The 15,937-nt window shown below is 38.4% G+C and overlaps 1 protein-coding gene across 6 annotated transcripts in view; it reads right to left on the bottom strand.

Moving 5' to 3' along the window:
* Window positions 1–2,674: 2,674 nt before the first annotated feature.
* Window positions 2,675–15,937, bottom strand: part of ZFAND6 (zinc finger AN1-type containing 6) — an 83,512-nt gene continuing 70,249 nt past the window's right edge. For all 6 annotated transcript variants that reach the window (XM_009210751.4, XM_009210748.3, XM_009210753.3 and 3 more), the window contains 2 exons: window positions 9,854–9,967; window positions 2,675–3,590 (listed from right to left, as the gene is read on the bottom strand). In XM_009210751.4, coding sequence (XP_009209015.2) covers window positions 3,442–3,590; window positions 9,854–9,967 — 263 coding nt within the window. In that variant the 3' untranslated portion in view covers window positions 2,675–3,441. The remainder of the gene's footprint in view (window positions 3,591–9,853; window positions 9,968–15,937) is intronic.

Below are 15,937 nucleotides of genomic sequence, written 5' to 3' on the forward strand. Positions count from 1 at the left end.
GTGGGGATTTGAAGACTTGTTTCTGGGATTTTGCTTTTGTAAACAGCACTATAGAACTTCGTTAGGGGTCCCCCATTTATCTTTTTTTTTTTTCTCTGAGATGGAGTCTCACTCCGTCGCCCAGTGAGTGCAGTGGTGCGATCTCGGCTCACTGCAATCTCCGCCTCTTGGGTTCACACGACTCTCCTGCCTCAGCCTCCCCAGTAGCTGGGATTACAGGCACCCATCACAGCGCCTAATTTTTGTATTTTTAGTAGAAACGAGATTTTACCATTTTGGCCAGGCCAGTCTCAAACTCCTGACCTCCTGATCCACCCACCTTGGCCTCCCAAAGTGCTGGGATTACAGGCTTGAGCCACCGCTCTGGGCTGTGGTCCCCCATTTATCTATGTGCAAGTTTTTCTTGGGTATGCACTTGGTAGTGCAATTTCTGGACTATTAGGCATGTAAAAATTCCACTTTAAAAGGTAATATGAAACTTTGTCAAGGATTGAACCACTTTCCACTAACACCAGCAATGCAAGAGAACATGCAGAAATCTGCCAACACTATATATTGACAGATTTTTAATTTTTTGATACTTGAATGGGTATAAAATGGTATCTCATTGTAGTCTTCATTTGCAGTGGAACTTCTCCCACCTTGTAACTTGTCTGTTCACATTCTTTGAAGACACTTTACTGCATTTCAGAGAATAAAATATCCTTTTAAAAGACAAATTCATTAATAATATATTTATAGTATGCTTTGTGCCTTGAGAATTTTTTTTTTTTGAGATGGAGTCTTGCTCTGTCACCCAGGCTGGAGTGCAGTGGTGCGGTATTGGCTCACCGCAACCTCTGCCTCCGGATTCAAGCGATTCTCCTGCCTCAGTCTCCCAAGTAGTAGAGATTACAGGCATGTGCCACTGCGCTTGGCTAATTTTTTTATTTTTTAGTAGAGACAGGGTTTCACCATGTTGGCCAGGTCTTGAACTAGTGATCTGCTCACCTCGGCCTCCAAATGATGGGATTACCGTTAGCCACTGTGTCTGGCCAAGAAGTCTCTCTATCCTAAGATGTAACAGGCAGTCACCTTTTTTCTCTGAGAGTTTTCAAGTTTTGTTTCACATTGAAGTACTTAACTTTTTCCTATGGCATAACAGGATTTTTCCTTTTCCGTACAGAAAACCATTTCTTCTAGCTCTAATTATCGAACAGTCTCCTTTCCTGAATGTAATATGCCACCTCTCTCTTTCCAAAGTTCAGTCCATGCACGGGCAATCTATTCAATTCGGATATCTGTCTGTCCCCATCAGCTAGTAATATGCTATTTTAACAAACAAGCCTTCACAGTGAGTCCTGACATTTAGCAGGACAAGTCACTGTCTCCCTGCTCTTTTCTGAAGTGTTCTAGCCTTTTGCTCTTTTTAACTTTTACTTTTAGAATCAACTAAACACGCTCCACAAAAAAAAACAAGTGGAATTTTGATTGGTATTACCTTGAATCTATGCCTATTGAGGGACAAATGACATTTTTTGATACTGTCTTCCTATCCACTAACATCTATTTACTGAGTTCTTATCCCTTAATGTTTTAGAATTCTTTCTTGACGAGGCCATCAACATATATTGTCAATTTCCTAGGTAACCAAGATTCTGATATTATTGTCAAATGGTGTTTCCTGGTTTTCTAGGTAACTGGTGTAAAGAAATGCAACTGTCTTCTAAAAACTAATGTTGTATCTAGCAACCTAACTAAACCCTATTATTTCTAGTAATTTCATGATTTTTCTATAAAAACAATAATGTGCAAATAAGTGCTACCTCTTTTCTTATCATTTTTCTATCTTGTCTTGCTCCACTGATTATGATCTCCAACACAATTTTGAATAGTAAGCAGTAATAGTGGGCAGTCATCTTTGTTTCTCACTTTAAAAGGAAGTTCCTCTTTTTAATTGATGCTTGCTTTTGCATTCATTTGGCTAGTTTATTTCACACAGAACTATCAGCTTAAGGAAATTCCTTTCTAGTCTTAATTTATCAAGTTTAATTTTTCTTATCACGAATGGGTGTTAAATTCTATTACTTTACCTGAATCTATTAAGATAGTTTTAACAGTTTATTCTCTTTATAATCTGTTAATGTGATCAATTTACAGATTTTGATAATTAAACCATTGTTTATTTAAACAGAACACGCCAATAATTTTAAACTGAGAAATTTATATTGTAAAATTATTGCCTTCATCTGTTTCATATGACATTTCATGTTTAAAAATGTTTGGCTACCAGACACATTTGAAAACCATGGGACAAATGATCTTTCACAGGGTCTTTCTACTCCGCAATTCTACAACTGCCCTGCAGCTTGAATTATACTCTTAAAATTTCTCTAATCCTACAAGAAAAAGCTTCTATTAGATGTTAATTCAGTATGACAGTGTAGAAAAGGGAATCAGACAAGGACTAAAAAATACATTTAAGTAACAGAGAGGAGTGCTTGCCTTTGAAGATATGCTGAGGTCTTCAATTCAGAGGAATACAAAATTACAATTTATGATCATTAGCTTAGTCACAAATAGATGTGAGACAAATAATGGCAGTTCTCTTACAAAATGAGGAAAGCAGAAAACTAAAAGACCAAGAAATAAAATTAACTACCAGAAAGAATAAGAGAAAAAGTAATACAAGGGAGCATTCTGGTTTTCCTTTTTATTTAATCAAAGACTGGTGAATAAACATAAATACAGCACAATTACTTCAGATCATTCTTCATATTGTATACACACAAACCCATGAACATAATCTGAAAGAAACCTGTAGACAGCAATGAAATGCATACAGCTTTTTCTTCCCTCGCTCAAAAAAAAGTTTAAACACACAAACTTAGAATCTCATCAGCACACACTCTCTTGTGACAAATGATTCAGACATAAATAGTGGGTGCAAAGAAACTATATGCTAACATACGAATAACCTTTGTTAATGAAAAAACAGAAGCAGCCATAATGATTAAGATACATTCAGTTACCGATAACTAGTTGTGCCCTAAAGGGCATTATCAAAAGAGAAATCGTGCTGCAGAGAAAAGCGATATATACATACACAATGAGAAAATAAACTGCAAGATTAATGCATGCATGTTTAATACTGGAAAAATCACAGCCCTCCAAAATTTCTGCACATTTGTTATAAAAGCCCTCTGCACTCAACTAAAATTAAAATGATCTTAAAAGGATAATACTTGTAAAGTTTAAGTCTTCTCAGCCACAGAAATTGCAATGGAAATAAATGTTCAGAGTCATTTTCAAAACAAAACCAAAACAAAATCAAAACAAAAATCTATTCTTCCGATGACATGCAAGACACACTGCTCTACATTCCCAATGACTAGGAAAAAAAAAACCTCAAGTCAATTTTTAGTTTGCAGATGCTCAAGGATTTTGTATTCCAGCAGGAGTTCAAATCTTTTGGATCTTTTCGCCAACAACTACTGGATTTTCTTTTCTGATTTTCTCAGCAGCATCAGCTTTGTAATTGTAAGAGCAATTGTGTACATCTGAGTAACGGTGTACACCACAGTAAACATTTCCACACCGGCATTCAAACCCTGAAAATGGAGTAATACACATACATGAGTTGAAGGATGAAATATTAAGGTCTTCGGCATACTTAATACTGAGCAGCACAATATATTTAGGGCAGCAATGTAAACTAAAGAATCATTCTAAATACACTGTCTCACAAACTACATTCTTACTCACTACCTGAGAGCTTCATTTCTTGTTCCTATCTACAAACGTAGGTCTGCCCTAGAGCAAGTCTCCTCTGAGCTGGTTTCTTCACCTGTGATATGGCAACAATTACTTCTTAACAAAAACACAGTTGCTAGGTTGAAAATGTAAAACATTTTTCAAATCCAGACACTACAATGTGAGAATAAGCCTACTGTCAGAAGGCAGTCTTGGCATTTATTTAAGAAAGATCAAATAATGCTTCTGAAAGAACTGTTAACAAAGAACACAGCTTCAATATTTGCTTTACTCTGCTAACCTCCAATGGAGATGTGAACTGTACTGCAGTTGAGAAGTAAAGAGCATGGGATCTAGAATCTGACTGCCTCAGTGTGAATCTACTGACTAATAATGAAGGCAAATTTGCCTCTCTGAGCCTGAGTTTCTGCATCTGTAATTTTGGAATAATAATAAGTAAGGATTAAATGAGGAATGAATTTAATGCTGAACATATGGTAAAACACACAATAAATGCTACTTTATTTTAAGAAAATGCCTGGAGTTAAAGCCAAAATCAAGATGTAATGGGTGCGGCCAGTCTTTATATAAAACTGGTCCTGCTCCCCCAAATTAGAATTTTATGGTATGAAACAATTGTTGGAAATGGAGCACACGAATCAATATTTTAAACACTAATATTTGATGTTAACCTCCATTGCTACATTTTTAACTTCAAAGACATATTTGTAACTTAATAATAATGAATTTAAAATGAAGCAAACAACACCGTATTAGACTGACAGATTGGACAAGATGAAAATTACTAAATCTCACCCTTCTAATCATGAAGTCTGAGGGTTTGTGAGATTTACAAAGGCTTTTTTTTTTCTTTTTGTTTTTGAGACGGAGTCTCACTTTGTCGCCAGGCTGGAGTGCAGTGGCACGATCTCGGCTCACCACAATCTCTGCCTCCTGGGTTGAAGCCATTCTCCTGCCTCAGCCTCCCGAGTAGCTGGGATTACAGGTGCACGCCACCACACCCAGCTAATTTTTGTATTTTTAGTAGAGACTGGGTTTCACCATGTTGGCCAGGATGGTCTAGGTCTCCTGACCTTGTGATCCGCCTGCCTCAGCCTCCCGAAGTACTGGGATTACAGGCGTAAGCCAGTGTGTCCAGCCCTAGAAAGGCTATCTTTAATATTAAATACATATATTTTTAAAAAATGTCTTATATGTATATATAGTATATATATATTTGCTTATATATATATTGCTTCTCTGGGGGCTATATATATATACACACACACACACTTTTTTTTTTTTTGACACAGGGTCTCACTCTGTCACTCAGGCTAGTATGAAGTGGTGCAATCATAGCTCACTGCAGCCTCGACCTCCTGGGCTCAAGCAATCCTCCCATCTCAGCCTTCTGAGTAGCTGGGACTACAGGTACATGCCATAATGCTCAGCTAATTTTTAAAATTTTTTTGTAGAGACTGAGTCTATGTAGTCCAGGCTGGTCTTGAACTCCTGGCCTCAGGTGATCCTCCCACCTTGGCCTCCCAGTGCTGGGAATACAGGTGTGAGCCACTGCACTGGGCCATTATTTGTATTCTTTAAATACACATGTGCTAAGGTATGGGTAAATTTGAAACATCTTTTTAAATTTTCTCTTTTAAAGATGAGGTCTCATTATGTTGCCCAGGCTGAGCCCAAATTCCTGGCCTCAAGCAATCCTCTCACCTTGGCCTCCCAAAGTGCTGGGATTATAGGAGTGAGCCACTATGCCTGATCTTGAAGTATCTTTGATATTAAACTCTAACTTCCTTTCTGTTTCATCTCCAACCCATTCCTTAACCAGAAATAATCTTCCTAAAGGAAAGCTCCGCTCAAAATCTTACCTACTCTTTTCTGTAAGTTCAATTTTTATGCAAAGTATTCAGCACAATGCCTGGCACATGGTCAACAATACATTTTAACTATCCATAGCTGCAACTACTTTCCAACTAACCACAGTACCGCTGATCCTTGAAGGATGCCAGGTTTAGGCATGCAGACCCCTCTACAAGTCAAAAATCCATGTATAATTTTATGTTTCCCCAAAACTTGAGCTATTAATAGCCTATTAACCAGAAGCTTTACTGGTAACATAAAGTCGACTAACACATATTTTGTGTTATATGTTTGTATGTTATATTATTAATATATAATGTATTCTAATAATAGAGTAAGCTAGAGAAAAGGAAATGTTATTAAGAAAATCACGAGGAGAAAATATATTTACTATTCATTAAGTGAAAGTCGATCATCATAAAAGACTTCATCCTTGTCTTCACATTGAACAGGTAGAAGAGGGGTTGGTCTTGCTGTCTCAGGGTTAGCAGAAGTGGAGAAGGTAAAAGGGGAGACGCAGACATACTTGGTGTAACTTTATGGAAATACAATGTAATTTCTGACTTTTCTGCTTTTTTGTTTCTCTAAAAATGTTTCTACATGGTACTGACATCCTTTTTCCACCATTTGCTTTAGTTTTAGTTCTCATATCACCGAAGAGCCCATGTTGCAAAAGAAGTGAAAAGCAGTCTTGAATAATCAGACCCCTTCTGTCAGACTGTCTAGTGTCAATTTGTTTTCTGGCACTGCTTTTCCTATGTCTTCTTCCTCACTGTCTGGCAGTGGTTTGGAAGCAGCCATCTCCATCAAGTCATCTTCTGTTAATTCTTCTGGTTTGGTGTCTATTAGCTCCTGAATGTCTCCAAGATCCCTATCTTGAAATCCTTAACCCCCAACCTTTCTTGCCATATCCACAATCTCTACCATGATTTCCATACTGTGAAGTCACACACAACATCTGGACACAGTTTTCTCCTGCAAGAATTTGTTTCAGGCTTCATAGCTTTCACATCTTTTTCTAAACAATAATGGTATCTTCAACGGTATGATGTTCCCTCTATTGGGGTTCTCTTCCATAGCACTGACAATCTTTTCCATAGAGTACCATGTGTAATGAGCCTGAAAGGTCTTTATGACCCCTGACATAGAGACTGAATTAGAGATGCTTCTCTGGGGGCAAGCATATCACTTCGACACCTTCAGTGCTGAACTCAGGAGGTTCTGGGTGGCTAGGGGCAACTGTCCAATATCAAAACAACTTTAGGCCAGGAGCTATGGCTCATGCCTGTAATCCCAGCACTTTGGGAGGCTGAGGTGGACGGATCACCTGAGATCAGGAGTTTGGGACCAGCTTGGCCAACAGGGTGAAACCCTGTCTCTACTAAAGATACAAAGAAATTAGTTGGGCATAGTGGAGTACGCCTGTAATCCCAACTACCAGGGAGGCTGAGGCATGAGAATCGCTTGAACCCAGGAGGAAGAGGTTGCAGTGAGCAGAGATTGCGCCACTGCACTCCAGCCTGGGCGACAAGAGTGAAACTCCATCTCAAAAACAAACAAAAAAAAACAAAACAAAACCCAACAACTTTGAAAGGCAGTCCCTTACTGGCAAGGTACTTTCTGATTTCAGGGACAAAGCATTAATGTAACCAATTACGAGAAAGGGTTCATATTGTTTAGGTGTTCTTGTTGTATAACCAAAAGACTGGCCGCTGGTGTTTATCTTTTTCCCTTCAAGATTCAGGTTAGCAGCTTTATAGGTAAGGGCAGTCCTGATCATAAACCCAACTGCATTTGCGCAAAACAGTAGTTAGACTATCTCTTCCTGCCTTAAGTCCTAGTATTCACTTTTCTTATTTATAAATGTCTTTGTGACCTTTTTCTTCCAGAATAGGGCACTTTTGTCTGCATTAAAAACTTGTCCAGGCAGATACTCTTTCTCCAACAACTTTATATAGTTTGGGAACTTTCTTAATGTAGTTTGGCAACCTGCTGCCTCTTTTTTGGCAGAAGCTATTTCTCCTGTTATCTTGACTTTTTTTAAGCCAAACCTTTTTCTAAAATTACCAAACCAGCCAGGTGCAGCAGTTCCAGTCTATAATCCCAGCACTTTGGGAGGCTGAGGTGGGCGAATCACCTGAGGTCAGGAGTTTGAGACCAGCCTGGCCAATGTGGTGAAACCCTGTCTCTACTAAAGAAATGCAAAAATTAGCCAGGCATGGTGGCGCACAACCTGTAATCACAACTACTTGGGAGGGTGGGGCAGGAGAATTGCTTGAACCCAGGAGGCAGAGGTTGCAGTGAGCCAAGATAGTGCCACTGTACTCCAGTCTGGATGACAGAGCAAGACTCCACTTCAAAAAAAAAAAAAAAAATCAAACTATCCTTTGCTGGCATTAAAGTCTCCAGTTTTAGAATCTAAAAGTTGTCACGTAATGACTTCACTTTTTCTTGAATCATAGTATGCCTTTCTTTATAGCAATCCTGCACCCACATAAAAGCTGCACTGTCAATACAAAATAAAAAGGTATTACATAAAAAAGTACAAGGTTTTTGTGCCTGCTGGCATAGCTGCAGAGACGGCTTCACAGATTTCCTTTTTTTTAAACAACAGTCCTTACACTGAATTTATTTATACTGAAATGGCAGACATCACTCATTTTTCTTGAAATGGCAGAATAGCAGCTGCAGACATTAATCTATAGTACATACCAAGCAATTCAACTTTTTCTTGTAATGTCAGACTTTTCTTGTTGGGAACACTTCCAGTATCAGTACTGACACTTTGTATGAGTCTTATGGTATTATTCAAAGTTTACAGTATGGTATTAAACACGATGAAAAATACATGAGAACCACAAGAGATTACCTTTTACTGTGGTAGGCAATTTACTACAGAGACAAACTGCTGAAACAGAGGTGATCAGTGACGATTAAAATGCATGGCATTTTAAGTGGATACTTGCAGCACCTGCACTCACTGCAATAGCAATAGGAGGTGGCTATGAAATTATTAGAGAAGTACAGTATATACTACAGTAACTTTTTGCCACTATCGCTTAATACTGCTTTACATTTGTTTACATTTCTTGACTGTGAATGGCTTCATGTATGATCTGCATTTGTATAAGCAAGTTTTGATAAACTTTTAATTTTTTTAACAGATTTGTGCATATTCTGTGGTAGCAAATGATAAAATACACAAGTATCTACACGTTTTACACATTCAAGACTTGTCTAACTTTTCTTAATAAAAACATATATTTCTAGGCTATACAGTTCATCTGTGAGTTTTTTCCAATTGCTGCAAATCTCCAAAAAATTTTCCAATATATTAGAAAAAACTGTAAGTGGACCCCTACAACAGTCCCATGTTGTTCAAGGGTCAACTGTGTATGTTTTTAGTCTTATTTCTTTATTCCTGTTGGATTGCAGTACACAACACTCTTGTTCACGTATTATGTGCTATTCAGCAACATTCCCCTATTTATGGTTCCTGCACATGCCCTATTCATTTTCTTCAAGTTATTCTTTCTGCCTGAAATGCCCCTATTTCCATCAGTTATAGGTCCTACTCACTGTTCAAGACACGCTGAAACATTCTGCCTTCATGATCCTTTCCTTGCTGGGTCTCTAAGAACCACCATTTTTAATTGTAAATTAGTTACTCTCATCCCTGAATTCCCAGAGCAATGTGACTGCACTTCATGTACTTTCTTTGCTAAATGCTTTTGAACAATTCTTTCTCCCGCCCACCACCATCTGCATCTGATAGCTATGTTACAGTAGCCAACATATATTGATTACTTACTGTGTGGCAGCACTGGGCTGGGCTAACTGCTTACATGTCTTAACTCACTGAACCCACACAACAGTGTATGGTTAGCCCTATTTTATATACAGAAAGTACTTCCAGTTTACTAAGTACTTCAAAATATTCTCTCCTTGAAAGCAGGAGCCACATCTTTGACCTTTCACAGAATCTGGCACACTAACCTTACTTGTCTAATATTTCTAAATTCAACTGAAATAAACTTAAAAAAAAAAAAAAAAAAAAGCTATTCATTTCACTTTTAGGTGTATAATCAAAGCTATTTTTATTTCCTTAAGAAAATTCAGAAGCTGAAGTATAGCCAGTATTAGCTCTCAAGGGAACAGGAACAATCTTAATTGAAGTCAGTAATAGTAAGCTATGCATTACTATAAAACAGTATCTTAATTTTAAACATTTGATTTAGGTCCTTACCAGTAAGTCCCACTTTCTTCCTGCACATGAAACAGCGATTCTTTTTTTGTTTTGGTTTTTCAAGAGATTTGCTTTGCTCTTCAGATGGCTGCTGTGCCGTGTCTGATACTGAAGCTGACAAAAATAGGAAGGTGGCAAAATTTAATTATTCTGTAAGATTTTGCTATTCCTCATCCCACCCTCCCTAGTCTATTATTCAGAGGATACTGAGGAATTAATTAGCACAGAAAACTAGTCATTTAATTACAAAGTTGTTTACAAAAATAGGACCACTTTTTGTTAAATTTATGTATAGAAAATGCATAAATAATGTATTTCTATCTAGAAAATAATCTAGAACATGTAATGATATATTGACAGTGGTTTTATAGACTTTCTTCTTTAGGTTTTAACTGTATTTTCTAATTTTTCTAGTAACTACATATTTAATCAATAAAAGGCACATAAACAAATACTACTTGAATATTCTAAGGGAGTGTGCAAGAAAATAGCCATATGCATGGGTCAGAATGACATAGGTTTCTTAGAGAACAAGGAGGGAAAAGGTGAAACCAAGATTCTGTGGAATATTAAGTATGTTTAAACTTCCCAGAATGTTTCACATAAAGCACTTTAAATGTTTGAAATAAGGCAAATTGAAGCAAAGAAGCTTTAAAATGTTGTAAGATAATAAGTTGATGCATTTATGTATGGAAACCAAAGCCAGATTTACCAAGATTCGGGTTAAATTACTACTCTGAAATCTTAATATGACTCCCTCCCGTTGCTAACCACTCTGGCCCTCAGAAATGCTGCTGCGAGTCAGAATCATGTAATATGACCTTGCAGACATGTCATTTTGCTCTAAAATGGTGGAATTTGCCATGGATCAAATTCTTAACCTCTTCAGTTTCATTACCAGCCAGACTTTCCCCAGGAATCCACTCTCCATTAATCTACACTGGGAATACGCCATGTACCTTTGCTCACACTTCTTATAATCTATTCCAAAGGGTTTCCTTTTTTCCCCCATTTGATCCTCTTCTTTTTCAAAATCAAGGTCAAATACCCTTTCCTTGTCTCAATTCTCTGTAGCTTCTCACTCTGATTTTCCTTAACACCTTTTCCAAACACCAGGTACCTCACGAGTTCCCTCTTCAATCCATGCTTCACACATTGCACGCAATCATCTGCCTTAAGTGAAAATCTAATGGTGTTCCCTCTGATGTTTAGAATTCTTCAATGGCTCCCAACTAACTCCCAGGATAAAACCCAGAGGTCTTTCATGATTTTCTTCATCCTTCTTTCTCTGGCCTCATCTCTCACTATTTCTCAACGGTACCCCATGATTTAGCCATACGGAAGTACTTGCAGTTTCCCTGGACATATCAAACTCTCTTTTGCCTCTGGGCTCTTGGGTAAGTTATGCTTTCCATACAAAATACCCTTTCTATGCCCCTTCTGTCCCTCTTTTTACCAGGCTAACTCTAACTTGTTTTTCTTGTTTAAGCTTATATAATCAGCTCTTCCTCCACTGCCTCTCCCACAACTTTGGGGTGGGAAACCCTACTACGTATAGCACTTTTCATATTAAAATTCCCTCACCGGCTCAACCTGGTTTAACTTTGAATTCTTTGAGGGGAGACATCTGTCCTATTTATCCCATTATCAGTGCCTATCCCAGTGTTTCCAACCACATAGCAGACACTCAACAATAAGTATCTGTTGAACTGAATTACTTACCTATATGTGCCTCATTTCCCCAACTACACTGTAAGGCCGTTGAGAAGAAGGATGGTTACCTTATTCCCCATCTGAATCTCTAGTCCCATCACAGTGAACTACACATAATACATGCTCAGACATTTACTGTGATTCTAACCTGCTTATGTTAACATCACTATCTCATATTTTAACAAAAGATGACAAAAGGCAAATACCACAAACAAGTAAATGTGCGCTAATGACAAACTCTATAGCATGTTACTCCACTCAGACATGCTGAAATCAGACAGGAGACAGTTCTAGTAATACCCTGTGAACATATTATTTTTGAAACAGAATACAGACACATCAAACCTTTTATTTTCAATGAATAAATATTCCTAGAATGTAAGCTCCAAGAGGGCAGGGGCTGAATGTCTTGTTTAATGTTTATCCCCAGCTCCTACAACAGTATCAGATAAGCCTATCTGGCTATACATACAGACTAAAAAACAGCTTAATTTGCAATCAGAAATGAAACTATTTTATTTATTGGTTTTGAAATATATAAGCCATAATATCTAACCTGTTCTCCAAAAACAGTCTGATATGCAAAAAGACCCATTTAATGGCAGTAACACTATCACAAGATTATAGTTTTAACAAAACTGGTTTAACTACTGAGACACAAATTTGAATGGGATCTGGAAATGGAGAAGTGAAAATACATCTATCTTCTAAGCATACAAATGCCACTGCATATCTCAAAAGACATTTCACAGTTTTAACCCTAAAGCCCCAAAGGTGGCGAATGGTTTCTTTTTAACTGAGGCAAATGCACAGTCTTTAAAGTGAAGGATCGGAAGGCTATCTAAAAGCTTATATGCTACAGCTAAAATGTGGGACCGATAAATGTTGTTTATATACCCATGAGGCTAAGATAACCTCAGCTTACCTGAAACTAATAGCTGACAACCTGAATTTCAACAGTCACCAAATGAATTCACGGACAAGATGATATAGTATATTTTTTTTTTTTTTTTTTTGAGACGGAGTCTTGCTCTGTCACCCAGGCTGGAGTGCTGTGGCCGGATCTCAGCTCACTGCAAGCTCCGCCTCCCGGGTTCCTGCCATTCTCCTGCCTCAGCCTCCGGAGTAGCTGGGACTACAGGCGCCCGCCACCTCGCCCGGCTAGTTTTTTTGTATTTTTTAGTAGAGACGGGGTTTCACCGTGTTCGCCAGGATGGTCTCGATCTCCTGACCTCGTGATCCGCCCGTCTCGGCCTCCCAAAGTGCTGGGATTACAGGCTTGAGCCACCGCGCCCGGCCGATATAGTATATTTTTAAAAGTCTATGATTCCCAGAAATTATCCAGTTTCCTCAGTTTTTATGTGAGTTTTAAGACCAAAGAATACCTTATCAAATTCCAAACAACCTTTCTAGCTTTAGTTTCAACATATAACTGACCACTTCAGCAACGGGTTTTTTCACTCTTTCTCAAATTTCATTTTTCCTACCTATATGCATTTGCACTCACAAGTTATCCTCCAGCAAAGCTGTCTTGGGGTGGTGGGGAGATATAATTTACACACCATAAAATTCACCCTTTAAAGTATACAATTCAGTGGTTTTTATTATATTCACAAGGTTATAAAACCATCACCACTATTTGGGAGGCTGAGACAGGCGGATCACGAGGTCAAGAGATCCTGGCTAACACGGCGAAACCCCGTCTCTACTAAAAAAAAAAATACAAAAAACTAGCCGGGCGAGGTGGCGGGCGCCTGTAGTCCCAGCTACTCGGGAGGCTGAGACAGGAGAATGGCGTAAACCCGAGAGGTGGAGCTTGCAGTGAGCTGAGATCCGGCCACTGCGCTCCAGCCTGGGCGGCGACAGAGCGAGACTCCGACTCAAAAAAAAAACAAAAACAAAAACAAAAAAAAATCACCACTATCTAGTTTCAGAACATTTAAGTCACATTAAAGGAAAACTCTACTCATTAGCAATTACTCCCCACTTCCCACAGTTTCTGGCAACCACTAATCTTTCTGTATGACTAGCCTATTTTAGACATTCTATGTAAATAAAGTCATACAACATGTAGCCTTTTGTACTTAGCTTCTTTTATTCAGCATATTTTCAAGGATCATTCATGCTGTGGCATGTATCAGAATATCCTTCCTCTTTGTGGCTGAATATTCTACTGTATGGATATACCACATTTTTTTTAATCCAATCATCTACTTACAGCCACCTGAGTAGTTTCTATTTATTACGGATAATGCTGCTACGAACATTTGTGTACAAGTTTTTGTGTGGACATACGTTTTCAATTCTCCTGGGAATCAAGAGCAAAATGCTGGGTCATATAACAATTCTTTTTAATTTTTTGTGGAGCTAGCAGATTGTTTTCCAGTGTATCTGGCACCATTTGATACTCCCACCAAGGCAGGAGGGCTCCAATTTTTCTACATCCTTGACAATACTTAGTCATTGATTAGAGCCATCTGAGTGGGTATGAAGTGGTGCCTCATGACTTCCATTTCCCTAATATCTAATGATGTTGAGCATTTTTTTTTTTTTTTTTTTTTTTTGAGACGGAGTCTTGCTGTGTTGCACAGGCTGGAGTCTTGCTCTGTTGCACAGGCTGGAATGCAGTGGCACAATCTCAGATCACTGCAACCTCCACCTCCCAGGTTCAAGCAATTCTCCTCTGCCTCAGCCTCACAAGTATCTGGGACTACAGGCGCATGCCATCACACCCAGCTAATTTTCGTATTTTTAGTAGAGATGGGGTTTTACCATGTTGGCCAGGCTGGTCTCCAACTCCTGACTACAGGTGATCCGCCTGCCTTGGCCTCCCAAAGAGCTGGGATTACAGATGTAAGCCACTGCGCCTGGCCCTGTTGAGCATCTTTCAATGTGTTTATTGGAAACTTGTATATATTTTCTGGAGAAATGTCTATTCAAATCCTTCGCTTATTTTTAAAATGGGTTTTCTATTGTTGAATTGTAATGATTTCTTTATGTATTCTTATCACATATATGATTTGCAAGTATTTTTCTCTCATTCTGTAGGCTGGTTTTCCACTCATTTTTTGAGAGAGGGTCTCATTCTGTCACCCAGGCTGAAGTGCAGTGGTGCGTTAACGGTTCACTGAGGCCTCAACATCCCAGGCTCAAGTGATCCTCCCACTTCAGCCTCTCTCCCCAGTAGCTGGGACTACAAGTGTGCACCACCATACTCGGCTATTTTTTGTACAGACGGGGTTTTGCCATGTTGCCCAGGCTGGTCTCAAAGTCTTGAGCTCAAGTGATCTGCCCACCTTGGCCTCCCAACGTGCTGGGATTACAGGCATAAACCACAGCGCCTAGTTGTTTTTCCACTCTTTTAAGCGAAAATCTTTATTTTGATGTAGCTCAATTTACCTATCTTTTCTTTGGTTGCTTGTGGTTAAGGTGTCGTATCTAAGAAACCACTGCCTAAACCAAGATCACAAAAATTTATACCTGTTTTAAGAGTTTTATAGTTCTCTTATATTTGTTTTAAGTCTTTCATGTATTTCGGGTGAATTTTTGTATATGGTATGAGGTAGGAGTCCAATTCATTCTTTTGAATGTGAATATGAGGTTGTTCCTGAATCATTTGTTTAAAAGATTATTCTTTGCCCATCAAAGGATTTTGGCACCACTGTTGAAAGTCAATTGCCCATAAATATAATAAGAGTTTATTTCTGGACTCTCAGTTCTATTCCACTTACCTTTATGACTATCCTCATGCTGGTACAACACAGTCTTGATTACTGCAGCTTGTATTCAATTTTGAAGCCAGGAATTGTTAGTCCTCCAACTTTGTTCTTTTTCAAGATAGCTTTGGCTATTCTCACTCTTTCTTTAGAATCAGAAGAACTGCCTGATTTTTTAAACCCATACAGCCTTCCTAAATCAGTCCAAAGAGACTGTTCCCCCTCTGATTTCTTGAACCAATGATTTGACAATTCAACTTTGTATAAAGTCAGAAACCCTCAGAGTAGGAAAGAGCCTGAGAATTCTAGTTCATCCTGCTACTTAGCACAGAATTCCCCTCTATACGTTCTCTAACATCAACTCATTTTTCCTAGAATGCTTCAGTGATGTAGACCTTACCATCTTAACATATGACATCATTCTAGTGTTGGAAAGCTTCAAAATTCTCTTACTCTAGGCCTCCTACAACTCCCAAATCACTCGGGCAATATAAAGAATACCTTCTGCAGCTTACAAAGCTCATCCAAACTCCATTATCTCAGTATCTTTTAATACCCGGTAAGAGGGACATACTTATCATTCTCTTTTAGGAGTAATGAAAGTAAGGCTCAGTGAAGTTAAGCAGGCATATCAAGATAGGAAAATAGAACTTAT

The sequence above is a fragment of the Papio anubis genome, chromosome 7 (genome assembly GCF_008728515.1).
Source record: "Papio anubis isolate 15944 chromosome 7, Panubis1.0, whole genome shotgun sequence".
Classification (NCBI taxonomy): Eukaryota; Metazoa; Chordata; class Mammalia; order Primates; family Cercopithecidae; genus Papio; species Papio anubis.